The following is an 18,227-nucleotide window of genomic DNA, read 5'->3' as shown; positions in this document are numbered from 1 at the left end:
TTGATCATTATGTAGTGTCCTTCTTTGTCTCTTCTAGTAGTCTTTATTTTAAAGTCTATTTTGTCTGATATGAGAATTGCTACTCCAGCTTTCTTTTGATTTCCATTTGCATGGAATATCTTTTTCCATCCCCTCACTTTCAGTCTGTAATGTGTCCCTAGGTCTGAAGTGGGTCTCTTGTAGACAGCATATATATGTGTCTTGTTTTTGTATCCATACAGCCAGTCTATGTCTTTTGGCTGGAGCATTTAATCCATTCACATTTAAGGTGATTATCGATATGTACGTTCCTATTACCATTTTTTTAATTGTTTTGGGTTTGTTATTGTAGGTCTTTTCCTTCTTTTGTGTTTCCTGCCTAGAGAAGTTCCTTTAGCATTTGTTGTAAAGCTGGTTTGGTGGTGGTGAATTCTCTTCGTTTTTGCTTGTCTGTAAAGGTTTTAATTTCTCTGTCAAATCTGAACGAGATCCTTGCTGGGTAGGGTAGAGTAATCTTGGTTGTAGGTTTTTCCCTTTCATTACTTTAAACATGTCCTGCCACTCCCTTCTGGCTTGCAGAGCTTCTGCTGAAAGATCAGCTGTTAATCTTATGGGGATTCCCTTGTGTGTTATTTGTTGTTTTTCCCTTGCTGCTTTTAATATGTTTTCTTTGTATTTAATTTTTGACAGTTTGATTAATATATGTCTTGGTGTGTTTCTCCTTGGATTTATCCTGTATGGGACTCTCTGTGCTTCCTGGACTTGATTAACTATTTCCTTTCCCATATTAGGGAAGTTTTCAACTCTAATCTCTTCAAATATTTTCTCAGTCTCTTTCTTTTTCTCTTCTTCTTCTGGGACCCCGTATAATTCGAATGTTGGTGCATTTAATGTTGTCCCAAAGGTCTCTGAGACTGTCCTCAGTTCTTTTCATTCTTTTTTCTTTATTCTGGTCTGCAGTAGTTATTTCCACTATTTTATCTTCCAGGTCACTTATCCGTTCTTCTGCCTCAGTTATTCTGCTATTGATTCCTTCTAGAGAATTTTTAATTTCACTTATTGTGTTGTTCATCACTGTTTGTTTGCTCTTTAGTTCTTCCAGGTCCTTGTTAAACGTTTCTTGTATTTTCCCCATTATATTTCCAATATTTTGGATCATCTTTACTATCATTATTCTGAATTCTTTTTTAGGTAGACTGCCTATTTCCTCTTCATTTGTTAGGTCTGATGGGTTTTTACCTTGCTCCTTCATCTGCTGTGTGTTTCTCTGTCTTCTCATTTTGCTTAACTTACTGTGTTTGGGGTCTCCTGTTCGCAGGCTGCAAGTTCGTAGTTCCCTTTGTTTTTGGTGTCTGCCCCCAGTGGCTAAGGCTGGTTCAGTGGGTTGTATAGGCTTCCTGGTGGAGGGGACTAGTGCCAGTGTTCTGGTGGATGAGGCTGGATCTTGTCTTTCTGGTGGGCAGGTCCACCAGAGTCTGGTGGTGTGTTTTGAGGTGTCTATGGCCTTATTATGTTTTTAGGCAGCCTCTCTGCTAATGGGTGGGGTTGTGTTCCTGTCTTGCTAGTTGTTTGGCATAGGGTGTCCAGCACTGTAGTTTGCTGGTTGCTGAGTGGAGCTGGGTCTTGGCATTGAGATGGAGATCTCTAGGAGATTTTCGCTGTTTGATATTACATGCAGCTGGGAGGTCTCTTGTGGACCAATGTCCTGAACTTGGCTCACCCACTTCAGAGGCACAGGCCTGACGCCTGGCTGGAGCACCAAGAGCCTGTTATCCACATGGCTCAGAATAAAAGGGAGAAAAGAATGAAAGAAAGAAAGAAGAAGATAAAATAAAATAAAAAGTTATTATAATAAAAAATAATTATTAAAAGAAATTTTTTTAATAAAAAGAAAGAGAGCAACCAAAACAAAAAAACAAATCCACCAATGATAAGAAGCGCTAAAAACTATACTAAAAAAAAAAGAAAAGAAAAAAAAAACGGACAGACAGAACCCTAGGACAAATGGTAAAAGCAAAGCTATACAGACAAAATCACACACAGAAGCATACACATAACACACTCACAAAAAGAGAAAAGGGGGAAATATATATATATATATATCATTGCTCCCAAAGTCCACCTCCTCAATTTGGGATGATTCATTGTCTATTCAGGTATTCCACAGATGCAGGGTATATCAAGTTGACTGTGGAGATTTAATCCACTGCTCCTGAGGCTGCTGGGAGAGAGTTCCCTTTCTCTTCTTTGTTCACATAGCTCCTGGGGTTCAGCTTTGGATTTGGCCCCGCCTCTGCGTGTAGGTTTCCCGAAGGCATCTTTTCCCTGCCCCAACAGGACAGGGTTAAAGGAGCAGCTGATTCGGGGGCTCTGGCTCACTCAGGCTGGGGGGAGGGAGGGGTATGGATGAGGGGCGAGCCTGCGGTGGCAGAGGCCAGCGTGACATTGCACAGCCTGAGGTGCGCCGTGTGTTCTCCTGGGGAAGTTGTCCCTGGATCACGGGACCCTGGCAGTGGCGGGCTGCACAGGCTCCCAGGAGGGGCGGTGTGGAGAGTGACCTGTGCTTGCACACGGGCTTCTTGGTGGCGGCAGCAGCAGCCTTAGCATCCCATGCCCATCTCTGGGGTCCACTCTGATAGCCACGGCTCACGCCCGCCTCTGGAGCTCCTTTATGTGGCGCTCTTAATCCCCTCTCCTCGCGCACCAGGAAACAAAGAGGCAAGAAAAGGTCTCTTGCCTCTTCTGCAGCTCTAGACCTTTTCCCGGACTCCCTCCCGGCTAGCTGTGGCGCACTAGCCCCCTTCAGGCTGTGTTCACGCCGCCAACCCCAGTCCTTTCCCTGCGATCCGACCGAAGCCCGAGCCTCAGCTCCCAGCCCCCGCCCGCCCCAGTGGGTGAGCAGACAAACCTCTCGGGCTGGTGAGTGCTGGTTGGCACCGATCCTCTGTGTGGGAACCTCTCCGCTTTGCCCTCCGCACCATTGCTGCGCTCTCCTCTGTGGCTCCGAAGCTTCCCCCCTCCGCCACCTGCAGTCTCCGCCCGCGAACGGGCTTCCTAGTGTGTGGAAACTTTTCCTCCTTCACGGCTCCCTCCCACTGGTGCAGGTCCGTCCCTATTCTTTTGTCTCTGTTTTTTCTTTTCTCTTTTGCCCTACCCAGCTACGTGGGGTGTTTCTTGCCTTTTGGGAGGTCTGAGGTCTTCTGCCAGCATTCAGTAGGTGTTCTGTAGGAGTTGTTCCACATGTAGATGTATTTCTGATGTATTTGTGGGGAGGAAGGTGATCTCCATGTCTTACTCTTCCGCCATGTTGAAGCTCTTCTCCCCTTCTTGATCTCTTAAGGGGTCATGATGACCCACCACTTTGTACTTGCATATCTGGATTGTGTCAACTGTCAATAACGCATCAATTCAGGTCCAGCCCTCTGTCTCAAAAAAACTTATATAACTGTGCTTTGACTTCTAATGGGTGGAATGGTTCTCAGAGCTTTCTGAGATGCTGTTCCCGGGTTATAATCCTCAATTTGACTTGAATAAAAGTTTCCATTTCTTTCTTAGATCAACTGATTTCTTTTTAATTAATTAATTAATTAATTAATTATTTTTGGCTGCATTGGGTCTTCGCTGCTGCGAGCGGGCTTTCTCTAGTTGCGGCGAGTGGGGGCTACTCTTTGTCGCAGTGCATGGGCTTCTCATTGCAGTGGCTTCTCTTGTTGTGGAGCATGGGCTCTAGGCACATGGGCTTCAGTAGTTGCAGCACAGGGCTCAGTAGTTGTGGCACATAGGCTCAGTAGATGTGGCTCATGGGCTCTAGAGCGCAGGCTCAGTAGTTGTGGTGCATGGGCTTAGTTGCTCCATGGCATGTGGTATCTTCCCAGACCAGGGCTCGAACCTATGTTCCCCTGCATTGGCAGGCAGATTCTTAACCACTGAGCCACCAGGGAAGTCCCTCGACTGATTAATTTCTGTCAACACAATGTACATTACAGTGCCTGTGGCAGACGCCCGGCTGCCTACCCAATGGCCAGCTCCCTGCCTGTCTCACCTACTAGGAGAGCTCTCTACCTGCTCAGGGACTGAGACAGGGAGATGCTCATTTTCCCAGCTTTGCTTTCAGCGAAACCAAGGCTATGTGACCTCATCTTGGGTCAATGGGATCTAAGGGAAGTCCACAGGAGGGCTTTAGGCAAAGATTTTTCTTTTTGATTAAAAAAATAATGTGTGAGTAAAAACCTCTCTTCTCCCCACTTGGACATTGTCTTGTAAAGAGGAAGTGCTAACAGCTCTGGAAGCCACTGATGTGATTAAGCTATTGAATACCTGAGTCCCCAACTTTCTGTTACGTATATTAACTCCTATTGGTTAAGTCACTTTGAGTGAGATAATATGTTACTTGCAGCAAAAAGCATTCCTAATATAATGTTTAATACTCAATAATTTTACTAGAGTCCATTTCTACACCAAATCAGAAATGGAGATGTCCTGAAAGGCCAATATAAGAATTATGGCCAATTCAGATTGCCTCAATTAGCAAAGATAAGAGATTTTACAAAGCAGATCTCAAAGGAGAAGACGTCCCTGACAATGATCAACAATAACCAAATGCCAGCTGCAGTGCCCTGTGAAGACGACGGCCAGTAGTACATCAGAACTGGGGGTGGTACCTCCTTGAGGCCACCCCAACTGTATTCCAGCAACAGAAACCGAGAACATATATGTGTTTAGCTCATCCAGATTTACACGCCAGCTGTGCCTATGGCTCCACACAAAGAGGCAGCATTAAACTGGGGTAACATCTTGGGAAACCTCCTTGGAGGAGGCCAAGAGGGTGATGACGCTGTGGGATCATGTACAGGCACCTTGGAGACACTGGTGAATAATGTCACTGGTGCAACCCAGTACTCAATAAGTAAAGGCTGTACTTGAATTCAAAACAAGACTAAACCTAGCACCAACTGGGCAGCTCTGGGCTGGTGAAACTATAATGTACTGGGGCTTGGGCATTAATGCTTTCAGGCTTCCAGGGAGTCCCACTGGGAAAGTGAACTATGATCCTAGGTTTCACCTCTGAGCCCAGGTCTCTCCCTCCAGCAGAGCTCACCCCTCTGCTAAGCCTCCACGGAGCCGCTCGACACGACCCTTGCATTTCAGCTGCTTGATGGGGCTCCGTCCCCTCACCAGACCCAGACACCTTGAGGACAAAGGTATCTTGCTCCTTGCCGCCCCTAAGGAGGCTGGTGTGGAACCCTTGATCAAGTAGATGCTAAAGGCTTTTTTGAACACACAAACGTTCCCAGAGACATTCAGTTCAACAGGGGGTAATTCTTTTATGTTCACTTTCAGGTCTAATTGCTTATCACAAGTCAAGTGGTCCTTAGGTCACTAAGGGTAGTGTCTGCACGGCAGCTGTTTGCCAGGCGCTGTGCCAAACACGTTATCCATCATTGTCTGTTGTCACTTTGCAAGGTGAGTGGTGTTCCGTCCCTCCCACCCATACCTCTCTCCGCAGCCCTTATCTCGCGAGACTGTTCTGTTTACTCAGAGCAACTGTCCCCCTCTAGACTGTGAGGTTGGAGGGTAAGTGCAATGTCAAGTCTTGCTCACTCCAGGCTCTGCAGCGTTTAGCACATGTCTGTCATCTAGTCGGCCCTCAATCCACAGCTTTCGGATAAATAAAGGAATTATACTATGAAAGGGGAAAAAGAAGTTCCTCCTGTTTGAGAAGATAAAGGCAGTAACAGAATAATAGTGACACGTATGTCCAAGGGGAGGCAAACAGGCTTTTTCCGTTTGGCTTTTTGTTTTCACCTGTATCAGGCTTTCCCAGAAGCCTTGAGCATCCCAAGAACAGCTGGAGGTTAATGTGCTGTAATCCTCAGAGGTGTGGAGGTGCCTGACTTTGTGGGATGGAAAGTCCTCAAGGAAGGAGAGAGCGAGAACAAAGGCAAAGCCCCCCACAGTTTCGCTTATCATGCAGCACAGAAGCCAACCTGGCTGGAATGAAACTCAGAAATCAAACGATCCACAGCTGTCTTCCCCGCCTGCCTGGTTCACAGCGGGTGTGGTGCGAAGGACCTGACGTGAATGAGAGAGAATCCCTTCGGCCTCAGAACTGGTCCCTGTGTCCCCACACTTGGAATGGTAACCGCTGGGGCAGAGGCTTCTGATCAGCCCATGTTACTGCAGCTGCCATTCCCATTTCTGTGCGTGGCTCAAACATCTCATCCGTCTCTACTTAATGAATCCCTCCCTCTCACATAGCTATACTACACTAAGCAAGCATAAAGATGGAACCGTAGGTAATAGCAAACTTGAGGGCCTGAAGAGTAAACCATCTTAGGACAGAGATGAAAAGGGCTGAAGCACCCAAAGCCTAAGGTGCAAAAACATGACCATCCTCCAAACCACCTGCGGCCCATGCAGCCTGCCAGACCCTGTGATCTATTATTAATATGTAAAATCATGGGCTTTCCCTGCACTGCATATATAAATATGCTCCCCTAGAATAAACCTTAAAAACATCTGCCCAGGCTACACAATAACCTTTTGGGGGTGGGGGAACCTCCAACACTGAAGGAGTCTTCCTGGGGTACCGCCTTTTCTCTAAGTCAAGACAGCCTCCTGTGGCCCCAAGGAAAGGGGACTTATTCTAGAAGGAAAAAGCTTTGCTGAACCAAAGCAACTTTTACAAATGAGACTTAATTAGTTGTGCTGAGCAAATGGAATATTGCACTGTAGCCAGTGTTTCTGGTGGCAAAACTCAAAGGCTGAAATAAACTCTCACGTAGAGGACTGCTTCCAGCTGTACTTACACTAACAGTGCTTTTCAAAGGGAAAGACCTAAGGGTTCAGAGAGTAAGTGTATTGATGTATTATTTCATGCCGATTTAGCGGCTGTAATATTTGCATAAGGAAAAAAAATAAGTAGATTGTTTTAAGGTCTAACATGCCTTTATAAACACTACAGTAGGATATTAAGATAGTGGACGTCAAACTGGTTTGGAAGTTGGGGTATTTGGGAAATAAGAGAAAACATTTGCAAAGGTATAAACTAGGAACTAATTGATTAACAACAAATATCACTATGTCATGTGGAAGGGACAGAAAGTCAGACCCACCATGACAACTGTGTATTAACACACAGAGAGAGAAAGACAGAGAGAGAGAGAGAAACTGAGCAAGACCAGTTAGTAAATAGGGTTTTTTGTTTTTTTTCCATTCTGTTTGTTGCTATTTAATCATTTTGTCTCTGGCTAGTGTCTGCTGGCAGCCAAGTGTTAGTTAGCAGGGGCCAGAAGTAAGAAACATTTGTGGAAGAAAAATTTTAATTGGGAAAGTTCTGGACATCAATTTTACTTTTGCTCTGAAAATTGGTCAAAGGCTGCCTTTTCTTACTTTTATGCCAGAACACACCTCAGCACCCACCTTGGGAACTGGGAGTAGAGTGTGGAAACCATGGTGTTTGGAGATACAAACTTTTTTTAATAACTTGCATTCAATCCAGTCAAGGGACAGCACTTCTGGCCAGGATCCTTTGTGCAAAATATACACCCAGACCTCTCCCACAAGACAAATGGTGAGAGCCCAGTAACACCGGGCAGCAGGTGACCTAGCTGAGTTCCTCTGCAGTCAGAAGTGCCACAGTTCCCAAGCGTCCCAGGGCAGGCTCTGGGGACCCTGCCACTGCTCAAACAAGAGGTTCTGAGGAAGCATCCCTGAAACTCTTCTGTGGCCAGAGCAGTCATGGCCAACAGGCCCTGCTTTAACAATTTTCCAAAGCAAACTTGCCCACAGCTTGGCTCTGGATTTTGCAGGGCTCTGATGTGTGTACTGCAGGGGGCCTGAAACAGATGGACAGAAAAACCCTGGCTTGGCGGCAGGGGGGCCCTTGGCCCATGGCCTCAGGGATGCAGGGGGCCATCCACACAGGCAAGTTCTTGGTCAGGCTGGGCCCTTCCAAGGCAACTGCCCCATCTGCTTCTCGGATTTTTAAATCTGGACTCGGCTCACATTCACAGAATCTGTGCAAACCGGCACCTTGCCAGAAAATGCTTTGGGGGCTGAGAGTCATGTTACTGAATGAGCTGCTTCTCTGTGTCTTTGTTTTCTCAACTATAAAATGGGGATAATAAGCATTTGTTACCTCACTGGGTTGTTGTGAGGACTGAATGAGCTATTTTATGTAACATACACAGACCACTGAGAGGTGGCATTTCCCAAATATTATTCATTCCCATACCACTGTCCTAAACTTCTTGCTGTTTTCACTATCATACATTTAGTATTTTTCTTTAAGCTGACTCACTTTCTTTCTGCTTAAATTTATTTTAAAAGGAAACTGTACATCACCGTGGTAAATGGAAAAATAGTAGAAGGCAGATGTAAAAACAAATACAATGAAAGAAAACAATGTAGTTAATTGAGCTGGAGTCTGTTGCCTGCCAAAGGCCTTGATCCTGGGCCTTCCTCTGTCTTTGCTAAGATGCACGATTAGAGGGCGTTAAAGGCCTAATGGCCACGTGGAGACTTTCTCTTTCAGGTCATTGCCAGTGATGGAAGAGCTGAAAGGCGAGTGGCCTTCTCCCTGCAGAACTATTTATTGGATGTCCTGTCTCTGTCTCCCTAAAACCTCACTAAGCACACAGAAGATCACACAGAAGATCATCTTGCTTTCCGCCACTCTGGGAGAGACTGTTCTAGATCATCACCATCCAACAGAGCTTCCTGAGATGACGGGAATGTGCTGTATCCACATTGTCCAGTACGGTAGACACCAGCCACATGTGGCTAAGAAGCACTTGAAATGTGGCTGGTGTGCCTGAGGAACTAGAGTTTAATTTCTTCCCAGTTTGATTAAGTCAAATTTAAATGATGCCACCAATCGTGGCACAGTGGTTAAGCATCCTCCTGCCAACGAAGGGGACACAGGTTTGAGCCCTGGTCCAGGAAGATCCCACATGCCGCGGAGCAACTAAGCCTGTGCGCCACAACTACTGAAGCCCGTGCACCTAGAGCCCATGTTCCGCAACAAAGAGTATCTCCTGCTTGCAGCAACTAGAGAAAGCCCACGTGCAGCAGTGAAGACCCAACACAGCCAAAAAAAAAAAAAAAAAAAAAAATTTAAATGACCACACGTGGCTAGTGGCTGTCGGACTGGACGGTGCAGATCTACTGAGAAAGCTACATGTGCTGATCCTTTTGTCTGGGCCCTTCAAATGAACTATGGTTCATTTTGAGGTTATGCCCTTGGCTTCCTTGGAGGGAGATCTTAAGGAAACCTGACAGTGATTTGTCCTAGGGATGTAACAGGGCATCATCTACCACATTCTTTATCATTGCTTCATCTAAAGCTCTGTGAGGACATTTCTTTTAGAACTCCCTTTGAGGAACTGACATATTTTCTTCTCATTAGCAATGGAATTATCCAAAATAGCCACATTTCCACTTTCACACTGGTTGCCAGGAAGCTCAAAGGAAACTTACAAACCAATGAGAGCAACCACATAGGATCTCACATGTATGTATGTATGTATATATATGATTTCCACTGTTCCCTTAATGGAAACACTCTTAGTTTACATCTTCTCTGACTCTGATATTTTATTTCTTACTTCTATTTTATCACCCTTTTCTGAGTTTCTCTAGAAATTATCTCAAATCTTTTGTGGAATTATATAAAATGCATTTTTTAACTAATAAAAATAATGTCCAACAGTACCAGTATTTTACAGGAGTCACTCTCTCTCCAGTATCATTTATCATTTAAAAAACAACAAAAACCAAAAGAAAAAAATCACACTGTAATGAAGAGTTTCTAAAATGCTTCCAAACACATGCTCAGAGTTTGCTCTTAGGTACCAACCAGAAGCGTTGTTAGCTAAAAGGAGAAAAACAGTTGCATTCAACACACTCCAAGATCAGGAGAGATTTCAGACAGCCCACGGTGTGGGACGCAGCTGCTCTACGTGATGTGGGAGCTGTCAGCCTCATGGCTCCATGAAATCCAGGCCTTATCCTCCACGCACTGGCTGGACCACACCCAGGAAAGCTCTGGAAATGGTCAAGGATGGGGAGAGTGTGGCTCGAATCCCACAGTGGCCACTGTGGAAACAATCTCCCAGGCAACGGCATATTTGCTGTGTCCATCTCATTCCTTAACTGGCTTTCAGGAGCTAAAAACGGCCCTTGCTTCCTGGGGTGAGGTGAGGGGGAGGAGTGAAAAATGAAAGGTCAAGGAAACCTCTCAAGTGATCTCGCATTTTAATTTTGTTCTAAAATAAAGCTGTCTGCTTCACTTTTTTCATTCTCCAGGCAACACCTCCCAGCTTTCTGATGACCGCAAAGCAGAACATGAAGGACGCTCAAATAAGAGACTTTTGTTGGGGGGCGGGGTTGGTTTGGGATAAAAGGAGAAGAGGATATTCGGAAATCTGTTGTATCTAATCCTCTTTTCAACCCAGAGCTGAGAGCATCAGGAACACTCAGATTCTCTAACACTTATTAAAGTGCTACTGTCGCCCAGCTGAACAAGTAAACTAGAATAACTTTCCAGTGCAAATTTCCTTGCCGAACTCTAGCTCATATGTCCATAAGATTTCAGGTAAGAGGCGTGTATCATGCTTAAGCCCATTCCTATATAACCCACGCCCACTGCCAGTCCTGCCATCAAAGACTAAACACGGCGATCATTTTGGAAGATGAGAAATGAATACCAAGTGCCTACTGGACACCATGTATTTCTAATCCCAATAACAACAGCTTTGCAAAGTAAGCATTATTATTATTTCTGTTTTACAGATAAGGAAACTGAGATTTACCTAAGGCCACAAAACTGAAACCAGGGCTTCTATTCTCAAGTTCAGTGTCCTTTTTTGCACCACCCCAGTCTCTGGGGAAACTATCCTAATAGCTGAGAAGACTTCTTCAATGGTCAATTCCCCATTAAGAAAAATGGCAACAACACTCAAGGCTCTTCACGGAGCTCGTGGGGAATAAGAACAAAACGTAATGAAAGTTGTTGTGGTATCATTCAAGAGCAGAAGCAGAAGTGGCTAAGAGTCAAAGTTGAAAACAGGACAGTCCCAGGACAAGTGAACGCCAACAGCTGCAGATCAGGTAAGAAAAAGAAAGAGAAACAAGAAAGCCAAGAAGAGGGTAGGTAGGCAGGGCTGGAAGAGGCATCAGAAAATCCGAGAAAAGATGGACAACTGGGGTCCCAACTGTTGGGGCAAAATCACCTCCAAAACAAAGGTCCCCTGGTTTCAGACACTCAATCCTCTACCGGGGAGGGGGTGATCAGCTCTACCTCAAGGAAGCAGAGGGCACAGCCGCAGTGTCCACTTGCCAAGTGGCTGTTGCCCCTTCGTCAGCAAAGAATGGCCTGCTTTTCATCTGGGGAGCCCCTCACCCCTCTCTCAGTCACATGGTCAGATGAGGGCAACTCCAACCCCAGTGCCAGTGGGGGTCACATGATTCGAAGCTGGCCCATCACAGGAGTCCATCTCCCGACCCTGGGGTTTAGGGATGGGCTTGGGATCCAAGACAGACCCCTGAGAGATGCCGGGACAGGCTGAGCCTGGTGCTGCTGGGAGCTGCCTGGTCCACCCACAGAGGACGCCAGCCTGAAAAGGACGCCCAAGCAGAGGAAACCAGGGGAAATGGGAGCAGATGTCTGACCACAGGTCCAGGCAGGTCTGAGGCCAGACCCACACCTGGACGTCTCAGTTGCAACACGAGCCAACAAATCCCATTTCTGCTCAAGCAGTCCGAGCTGAGCGGTCATGGCCACACTAGGAGGCCCGACAGCACAAGAAAGCTCCACCCTGCCTCCTTCTGTCTGACAGAAGGATCACTTCCTCGGGGAGGTTGGGCAGGTGGATGCTGGCATTTGGAGGCTGTGGCTTCTACGTATGGCACTCCATCGCCCAGAGGCAAAAGCACCAGAGAGTAACAAACAAGTGTGGTCCCCACCCCAGCAGTGACACCTAACTGAAAACCAGGTAATTACCTGATACACGTGGAATGCATTGGTGGCTTTGCCCCGGAGAAACACTGACGGGATCCAGACGTTGATCAGCGCTCGGTTTGATCTGAACAAAAGAAAGATGCAAAGTGGTCATTTCAATTTACCAAAAAAAGGGAGGAAGCTATTTTCTCCTCTAAGAGGCAGACGATGTACGGCAACATCTATTACACTTAATTGTAAGCTAAAGCATCAGTTTCCATCTCATTACTTGGTCCCCCAAGATTATTTTTAAGGGATTAGTTTAAACTATATATATATATTTTAGATGTATATATGCAGTTTGTATTCTGGAATGAGAAAGAGCTGCCCTTCAGTCCCTACTAACTGAGTGACCGTGGCCCATAATTTATCTGAACCTCAGTTTGCTCATCTGAAGAGGGGGACGATCACCGGAAGCCCCCACGAGGCGGAGGAGGGTCAGGAGCACTCACGCCCACAGGGCTTCCGGAGCGTTTGGAGGAGTCGTGCTGCCCCCTCACTGTGCCCACTTTAGACCCTGACCCCCACTTTAAGGTCAGGCTCCCCGAAAGAGCTCAGGAGACCAACGCTCAGGCTATGCAAGAGATAGCTCTTTGGGGTGGGGAGAGGGGATTCCAGGAAGCCAGGCACCGATAACCGCTCTTGCAACTTTTCCAAAAACACTGTGTGTGGCTCGAATAGAGCAAAATCATTTGCGGAGCACATACACTGCAGGGCTCCATGCTGTCACCTAGATTATCTCGGTTGATCCTCGCCGGCTATTTGAGAGAACTTCAAGGGTTCTTTCGGTTATGTGACAGTTCCGCCTTACGTGATGACTTGAACCTAACTCTGAGTCACTGGGCGCACACGCCCACCACCACCACTCTTCCACCAGCTGGATCTACATCATGTGAAGCTGATAAGTTAACTGTCACGGAAACTTCCAGATCAATCATTAACAGCTCTCACAACAGTGCTGTGCAATTCTGGAAGGGCTGGGAGGTCCTAGCCCTTGTTTCTGCTAGGAGTTTCTCCAGGGCTAAACGCTTTTCCTGGAGTTCTCCTTATCTCTAAACAGCAGCTCTTAAAAATTCGCCAGCCTCTGGTGCTTAGAACACAGTTTGAGACACTAATGATGGAAGAGTCCATGACTCAACAGCCTCACAACCTCCACGGTAAAGAGCATTTCATTTTCACAAAGAAATGCTTCTCTCCTGAAGCAGCATTTCTTCTAAGCTCTGAGCCCAGGTGCTGACCGCCTTCATGGGGCAAAATACACCCTATTGATCACCTCCCCAGGGCTCCAAGTACAAACTGCCATTCTGAGGCACCAAACTGATTTGGATATCAGTTTGTGACACCCGTCCTGGAAAGGTCCCCAAAACTGTGCTAGTGACTACAGTGTTCCCCTTTCATTTCTGTCGGGAGGGGGAGGGGTGTAGAAGTGTAACTGACACTCTGGTTTCCATTAACCTCCCAGGATTGGTGAGGGCTGGACCACCTCCCAGGGCTCCAGGAGGTCCCTCAGGTCCCCCCGTACGTGTTCTCCCTTTCAGAGCACATAGCTCGCTGTATTAGAATTGATTGTCCTCTCTCTCTTAGACTTAGAAGTGTGAGTTAAGGGAATAAAATAATGATCCCAAGTATGGAGGACCAAATAAGTTGGAGGAGTCAAATCTACCAGGGCGCTTGGTATGAAGGGAGGGCCAGGGGAGGCTGGGGATGGAGCTGAGGTCAGCCAGGGCCTTCTCTGCAAGAGAAGAGGGAGAGGGAAATGGCGCTTCCCTCTGGCTTTAGTGGAGATGATCAACCTGAGGGGGAGGAGGAGGAGAGATGAGGTGGCTGGACCCGGCAGAGGTTGCCTGAGAGCAGGGACCATGGCTGATTCATCCCCTCCACCGACGACCTGGCACGACCCCTCCCCGCAGCAGGCACGTGATAAATTCTTGCTTTATGAATGAGTCCCTTGCGCCTCACGAGTGGCTCATCTCTGGGATCCCCTCTGCGGCTTTCACCTCTCTCCCCAGCTGGTTCCCCCTTTCCCTCCACCAGGCCACCATCCCATGATCCTTTTCACTATGTACTCCCCTCCACACTGCCCCCCAAAGGCCCATGCGAAGCAAACTCGTCTTTGATTTTCATCCTTCACCTCTTAACCTCCACCACCCCCCTCACCAATCTAACAGGCACCTCCACCTCTACCACAGCTGCCTCTTGATCCCCTCCGAGCTTTTCATAACCCCACTCTTGTGATCTGCGCCTCGTGAATGAGGAAACTCAGGCTGAGAGAGGTTAAGCGGCTCGCCCAAGGTCACACCAGCATGAGTCCTGCAGTTAAGATTTCAACTTGGCTCAGCCTGGCTCTAACAAAATGCTCTTCCGATGCCCCGCCCTCTCTCCTGGGGAAGCTGAACCTTCCTCTACTCAGCACAACTAAATGAGAGAGGAGGGAGGTTCTGCTTGCCCTTAACTCAGGACTCACTCCTCTCTTCACCAGCCCCAGGGGATTACTGGTCCCAAAACCGAGGCAACTTGATCAGAAAGAGTCAGTCTGAAGACCAACTAAATTCCTTAGGGGTTATCAGCAGAGGCGCCAGACAGAATTAAATCCAATCAAAAATCAGACCAATGTACTGAACTACTGTCGTTTCCAATAGCCCAGGAGTTGCAAACTCAAAATTTGAACGGGAGACACCCAGACAATGGAATGAGTGGAGTGGGTCACAGTCAGACAAAAGAGAGAAGTGGGGACTGCAGCAAGCTGACAAGCATGCACCCTGGATGGAAGAAGCAGCTGCTGCTCAGCTCTAGCTGATGGTGGCCTTGCTGGGATTTCTTCTTTTAAAGAAAATGGAGATATTTAAATTTTCATGTGATACCTTCCGACTCTTAAATGTCAGCCAAAAAGAAATTGTTTTTCAATACCCAAAGAGGGAGATAAAAACACATCTGAAGGCCAGACTCAGGCTGCAGGCAAACAACTCCCCACCTCTACAATAACCAAATCAGCCATGCAGATTTCAACAGCGGTTGCTGGTTCCCTCTATGGTCCTGGGACGCAAGCCAAGTAACAGAGTCTTGTTTCTAAAGGGCCCCTCACGAGCAGATGCTGTGGACTTACGTTTCAAAATCCGACAAACTCTGGTCTTCGGACGTTTGACTCAAATCTCCAGGCACCTGCCATAGGGAGAGGGGGAAGGGGAGAGAGAAAATGCATCATGGTTACCATGGTTTGCATAATCACAGGAAATTCTGCTTCTCAAGGACCCCTGAGCATTTCCTGTTCAGAATGAGGTGAAGAAGCAGTTACTGGAAAACAATAAGAGATTTTATGGAAGGATGGTTAAAGACGGAGTTACAGTAATAAAAATATGCCACCATGAAAGACCTCAATTACCTTCACAGAAAAAAAGGACTGTTAATCCTACTGAGATCATCATGCGTGTGTAAAAGCATGTAATTTTGGAGCTATAGAGGCTTAATTAGGAGCTGAGAGGCAAGGTATCAAATGTGCAAAGGCAAAAATATGCATCATCACCGTGATAACCATCACGCACAGACACACGTGGTGTGTAAACACAAAGGGGAATGTCTGTCCCCCAAATGGCTCTATCCTTTCCCCTCACATGTGTGAGCAATTTAAGGCAGCCGAACATGACTTTCTCTTGTGACTCAGAAGGGCCCCATGAGAACAGGATTGGGTGCAAGAAACTAAAACGCCTGGTGGGATGGCAATTCTCATCCAGAGCAGACAGCGATTGGCCAGCACTTGTAGATGCTCAATAAATCGTGACGTTATCGGACCCTGGGAATGAGCTTCCTTTTGTGATAGGATCGAATTTGAACTGGAGAGAACTTAAGACTGTGGATCAAAACTAAGAAGAACCAAGAGAGATAGAGAAGGGTGGGGGGTGATGAGGGAAAGTTTCACACTGTGCACCTGTCAGGGCATTCTCCTTATCCTCAATCTTCATCAATCGTGATAAGGATCCGGGGGTGGGTAATGCTCCCTGCCCCCCAGATGAGGGAACTGAGGATCACAGAGGCTGAACTTGTCCAAGGCCACACATGTAGGAAAGGGATACGAATCCAGGAATGTCCAGGCTTTTCTGCTAAAAACGCTTAGCAAACAGAGGAAAAGCCAGCTCAAAGGTGATAGGAGAAGGTGAGACTTGGCAAAGTCTTGCCTGTACAGAGGATAAGAAGACACTAGAAGGTAGTCCTTAGAGAAACAGCAGACTCCTTCTGGAGGCAGGAGGACACAGTGGTTATGCAGCCTGGGCTCTGGGACCACACGGCTCAGGATCCAATCCCGCGCTCCTGTGTGGCCACAAGCAAGTCACTTGACTTCTCTGCATCACACTGTCCTTGTCTGTAAAATGGGTATGTATAATACTAATACGCACAAGGTTGTTCTGAGAACAAGAGGAGTTGATATGTGTAGAGCATGTGGAACAGTGCCAGGCAGGTAGAAGGGTCTCCTTGACTGACCTGTGCGCTATAATAATATGACAACTCTTGAGAAGTTGTCTGTTACCCTTGACACCATACATGAATCTGCCCACCACCTGGAGGTGTCTCACCCCATACATGGCAGCCCTGAGGGAGAATGGCCCAAGCTGAGCCCTTTCCAGGTCCCTGGAACTAAGCAATTCAATTGGGCTCCGGGCTGCAGGCTTTGTTAAGGAGCTGCTGTTAAGAGATTCTTTCAAGTCCAACAAGGAGAAACCCGCCTAACCGCTTGAGAGAACATCAGTTTCAAAAGATCAGGAACTCCCTGGGCTGTGGGTCGGGGTGGCCCTGCTGTTAGAGGGACTGTTATTTTCCTCTGGGCGGCTGTGGTGAGAGCTGGTACAATCTATCAGGGGAAGCCACGAGGCTGTGTGTACTGAGATATCTAAAGACACCTACATCCTTTGACCCAGAAATCACAGTCCTCTGCTATCCAGAGGAAACAAAGACGCCAACCAAAAGGATCTAAAGGTCCAACTAGAGAGGAATGATTCAAGAAATTATGACATGTCCGTATGAGATGCCTGGTTTAAAAAGAAACGAGTTACATACACATACACACACACACACACTCATGAAGGTACGAGCACAAAGATAATTCTGGAAAAGGATCTAAGAAAATAACAGTGGCTATTATTGATAATAGATTAGGAGTGGGATTGGGGAGAGAAATGATGCTTATTTTTCATTTGCTATCTTTCTGGAAGATTAAAAAAATTTATCTTTTGAGTGAATTGCTTTAAAAGAATTTAAATGTGCTTTTGAAGAATGAGATAGCATTCCACGTGCAGTTATGAAAACACCTCCAAGATGGACCATCACGTGCAAGCAAAAGTAGGGTACAGACGGTGTGTCTAATACACCAACTTGGGTGAGAAAACAGAGAATGAAGAATATCAAATTGTATTTGTTTTTGCATCAAGAAGGTAAAGAAGTGAAGTTCAAGGCACCAATCAAAGGGGCATCAGCCTGTGGGTGCTGGGGCGGGGGTGGGGCCCAGGCAGTGGGGTGGGAGCGAGGCTATTTAGTCAACACTCTTTTGTATCGTTCGAGTTTCAAAATAATCTAATACTAACAATTAAAAATGTAAATTAGAATGCATTATCCCACCAAAAGAGTGCTTTTGATAAATTTCTAATGGCATAGGAAAAAAAAGCTCCTGGTCTCTGTTTAATAAAAAGCCGCTATGGGGAATTCCCCGATGGTCCAGTGGTTAGGGCTTGGCGCTTTCACTGCCGAGGGCCTGGGTTCAATCCCTGGTTGGGAAACTAGGATCCTGCAAGCCACAGGGCACGACCAAAAAAAAATTTAAAAAGAAAAATAAAAAAGCTGCTACGGACTGCAAATGCCTAGTGCGAGTCTTGAATATAGCTCATAATGACTGTGGATCAGTATTAGGATGAAAGAGATCCGAAAGACAGTGGGGTATCAGAGAGAGGGCAGCCAGGTGGATTTGTAGCATGGATCTGAACTTTCCTGTACTTTCTACAATGAAGATGCATTAATTGTGTAAATACTAACAGATACCTACTATATTGTACATATACACATACATAATATATGCCTACATTAATTATATACATAATATATTAAGTGTGTATCGCATTACTGCATAAAGTGAATAAGACAGTCTTTCCAATCCTCCCCCGCAGGATGGGAGAGGCTGTGCCCTCAGGTCTTCTATTCATGGGGGACAAACGAGGGCTGAGGCTGGCTCTGAAGCGCCCCCTTCCAGACACCAGTCTCCCCTCAG

At 46.5% G+C, this 18,227-nt stretch overlaps 1 protein-coding gene across 1 annotated transcript in view; it reads right to left on the bottom strand.

Annotated features, from left to right (window-relative positions):
- SNX29 (sorting nexin 29) overlaps window positions 1–18,227 on the bottom strand; it is a gene marked incomplete at both ends in the record, with an annotated part of 539,882 nt that overhangs the window by 164,882 nt on the left and 356,773 nt on the right. The window contains 2 exon segments of the mRNA XM_079720019.1: window positions 11,984–12,065; window positions 15,084–15,139. Coding sequence (XP_079576145.1) covers window positions 11,984–12,065; window positions 15,084–15,139 — 138 coding nt within the window.

This window comes from Hyperoodon ampullatus, assembly GCF_949752795.1.
Source record: "Hyperoodon ampullatus genome assembly, chromosome: 14".
In the NCBI taxonomy this organism is placed as follows: domain Eukaryota; kingdom Metazoa; phylum Chordata; class Mammalia; order Artiodactyla; family Ziphiidae; genus Hyperoodon; species Hyperoodon ampullatus.
Note: the sequence above shows the minus strand (reverse complement) of the source record. Positions and strands in the feature narration are given on the sequence as shown.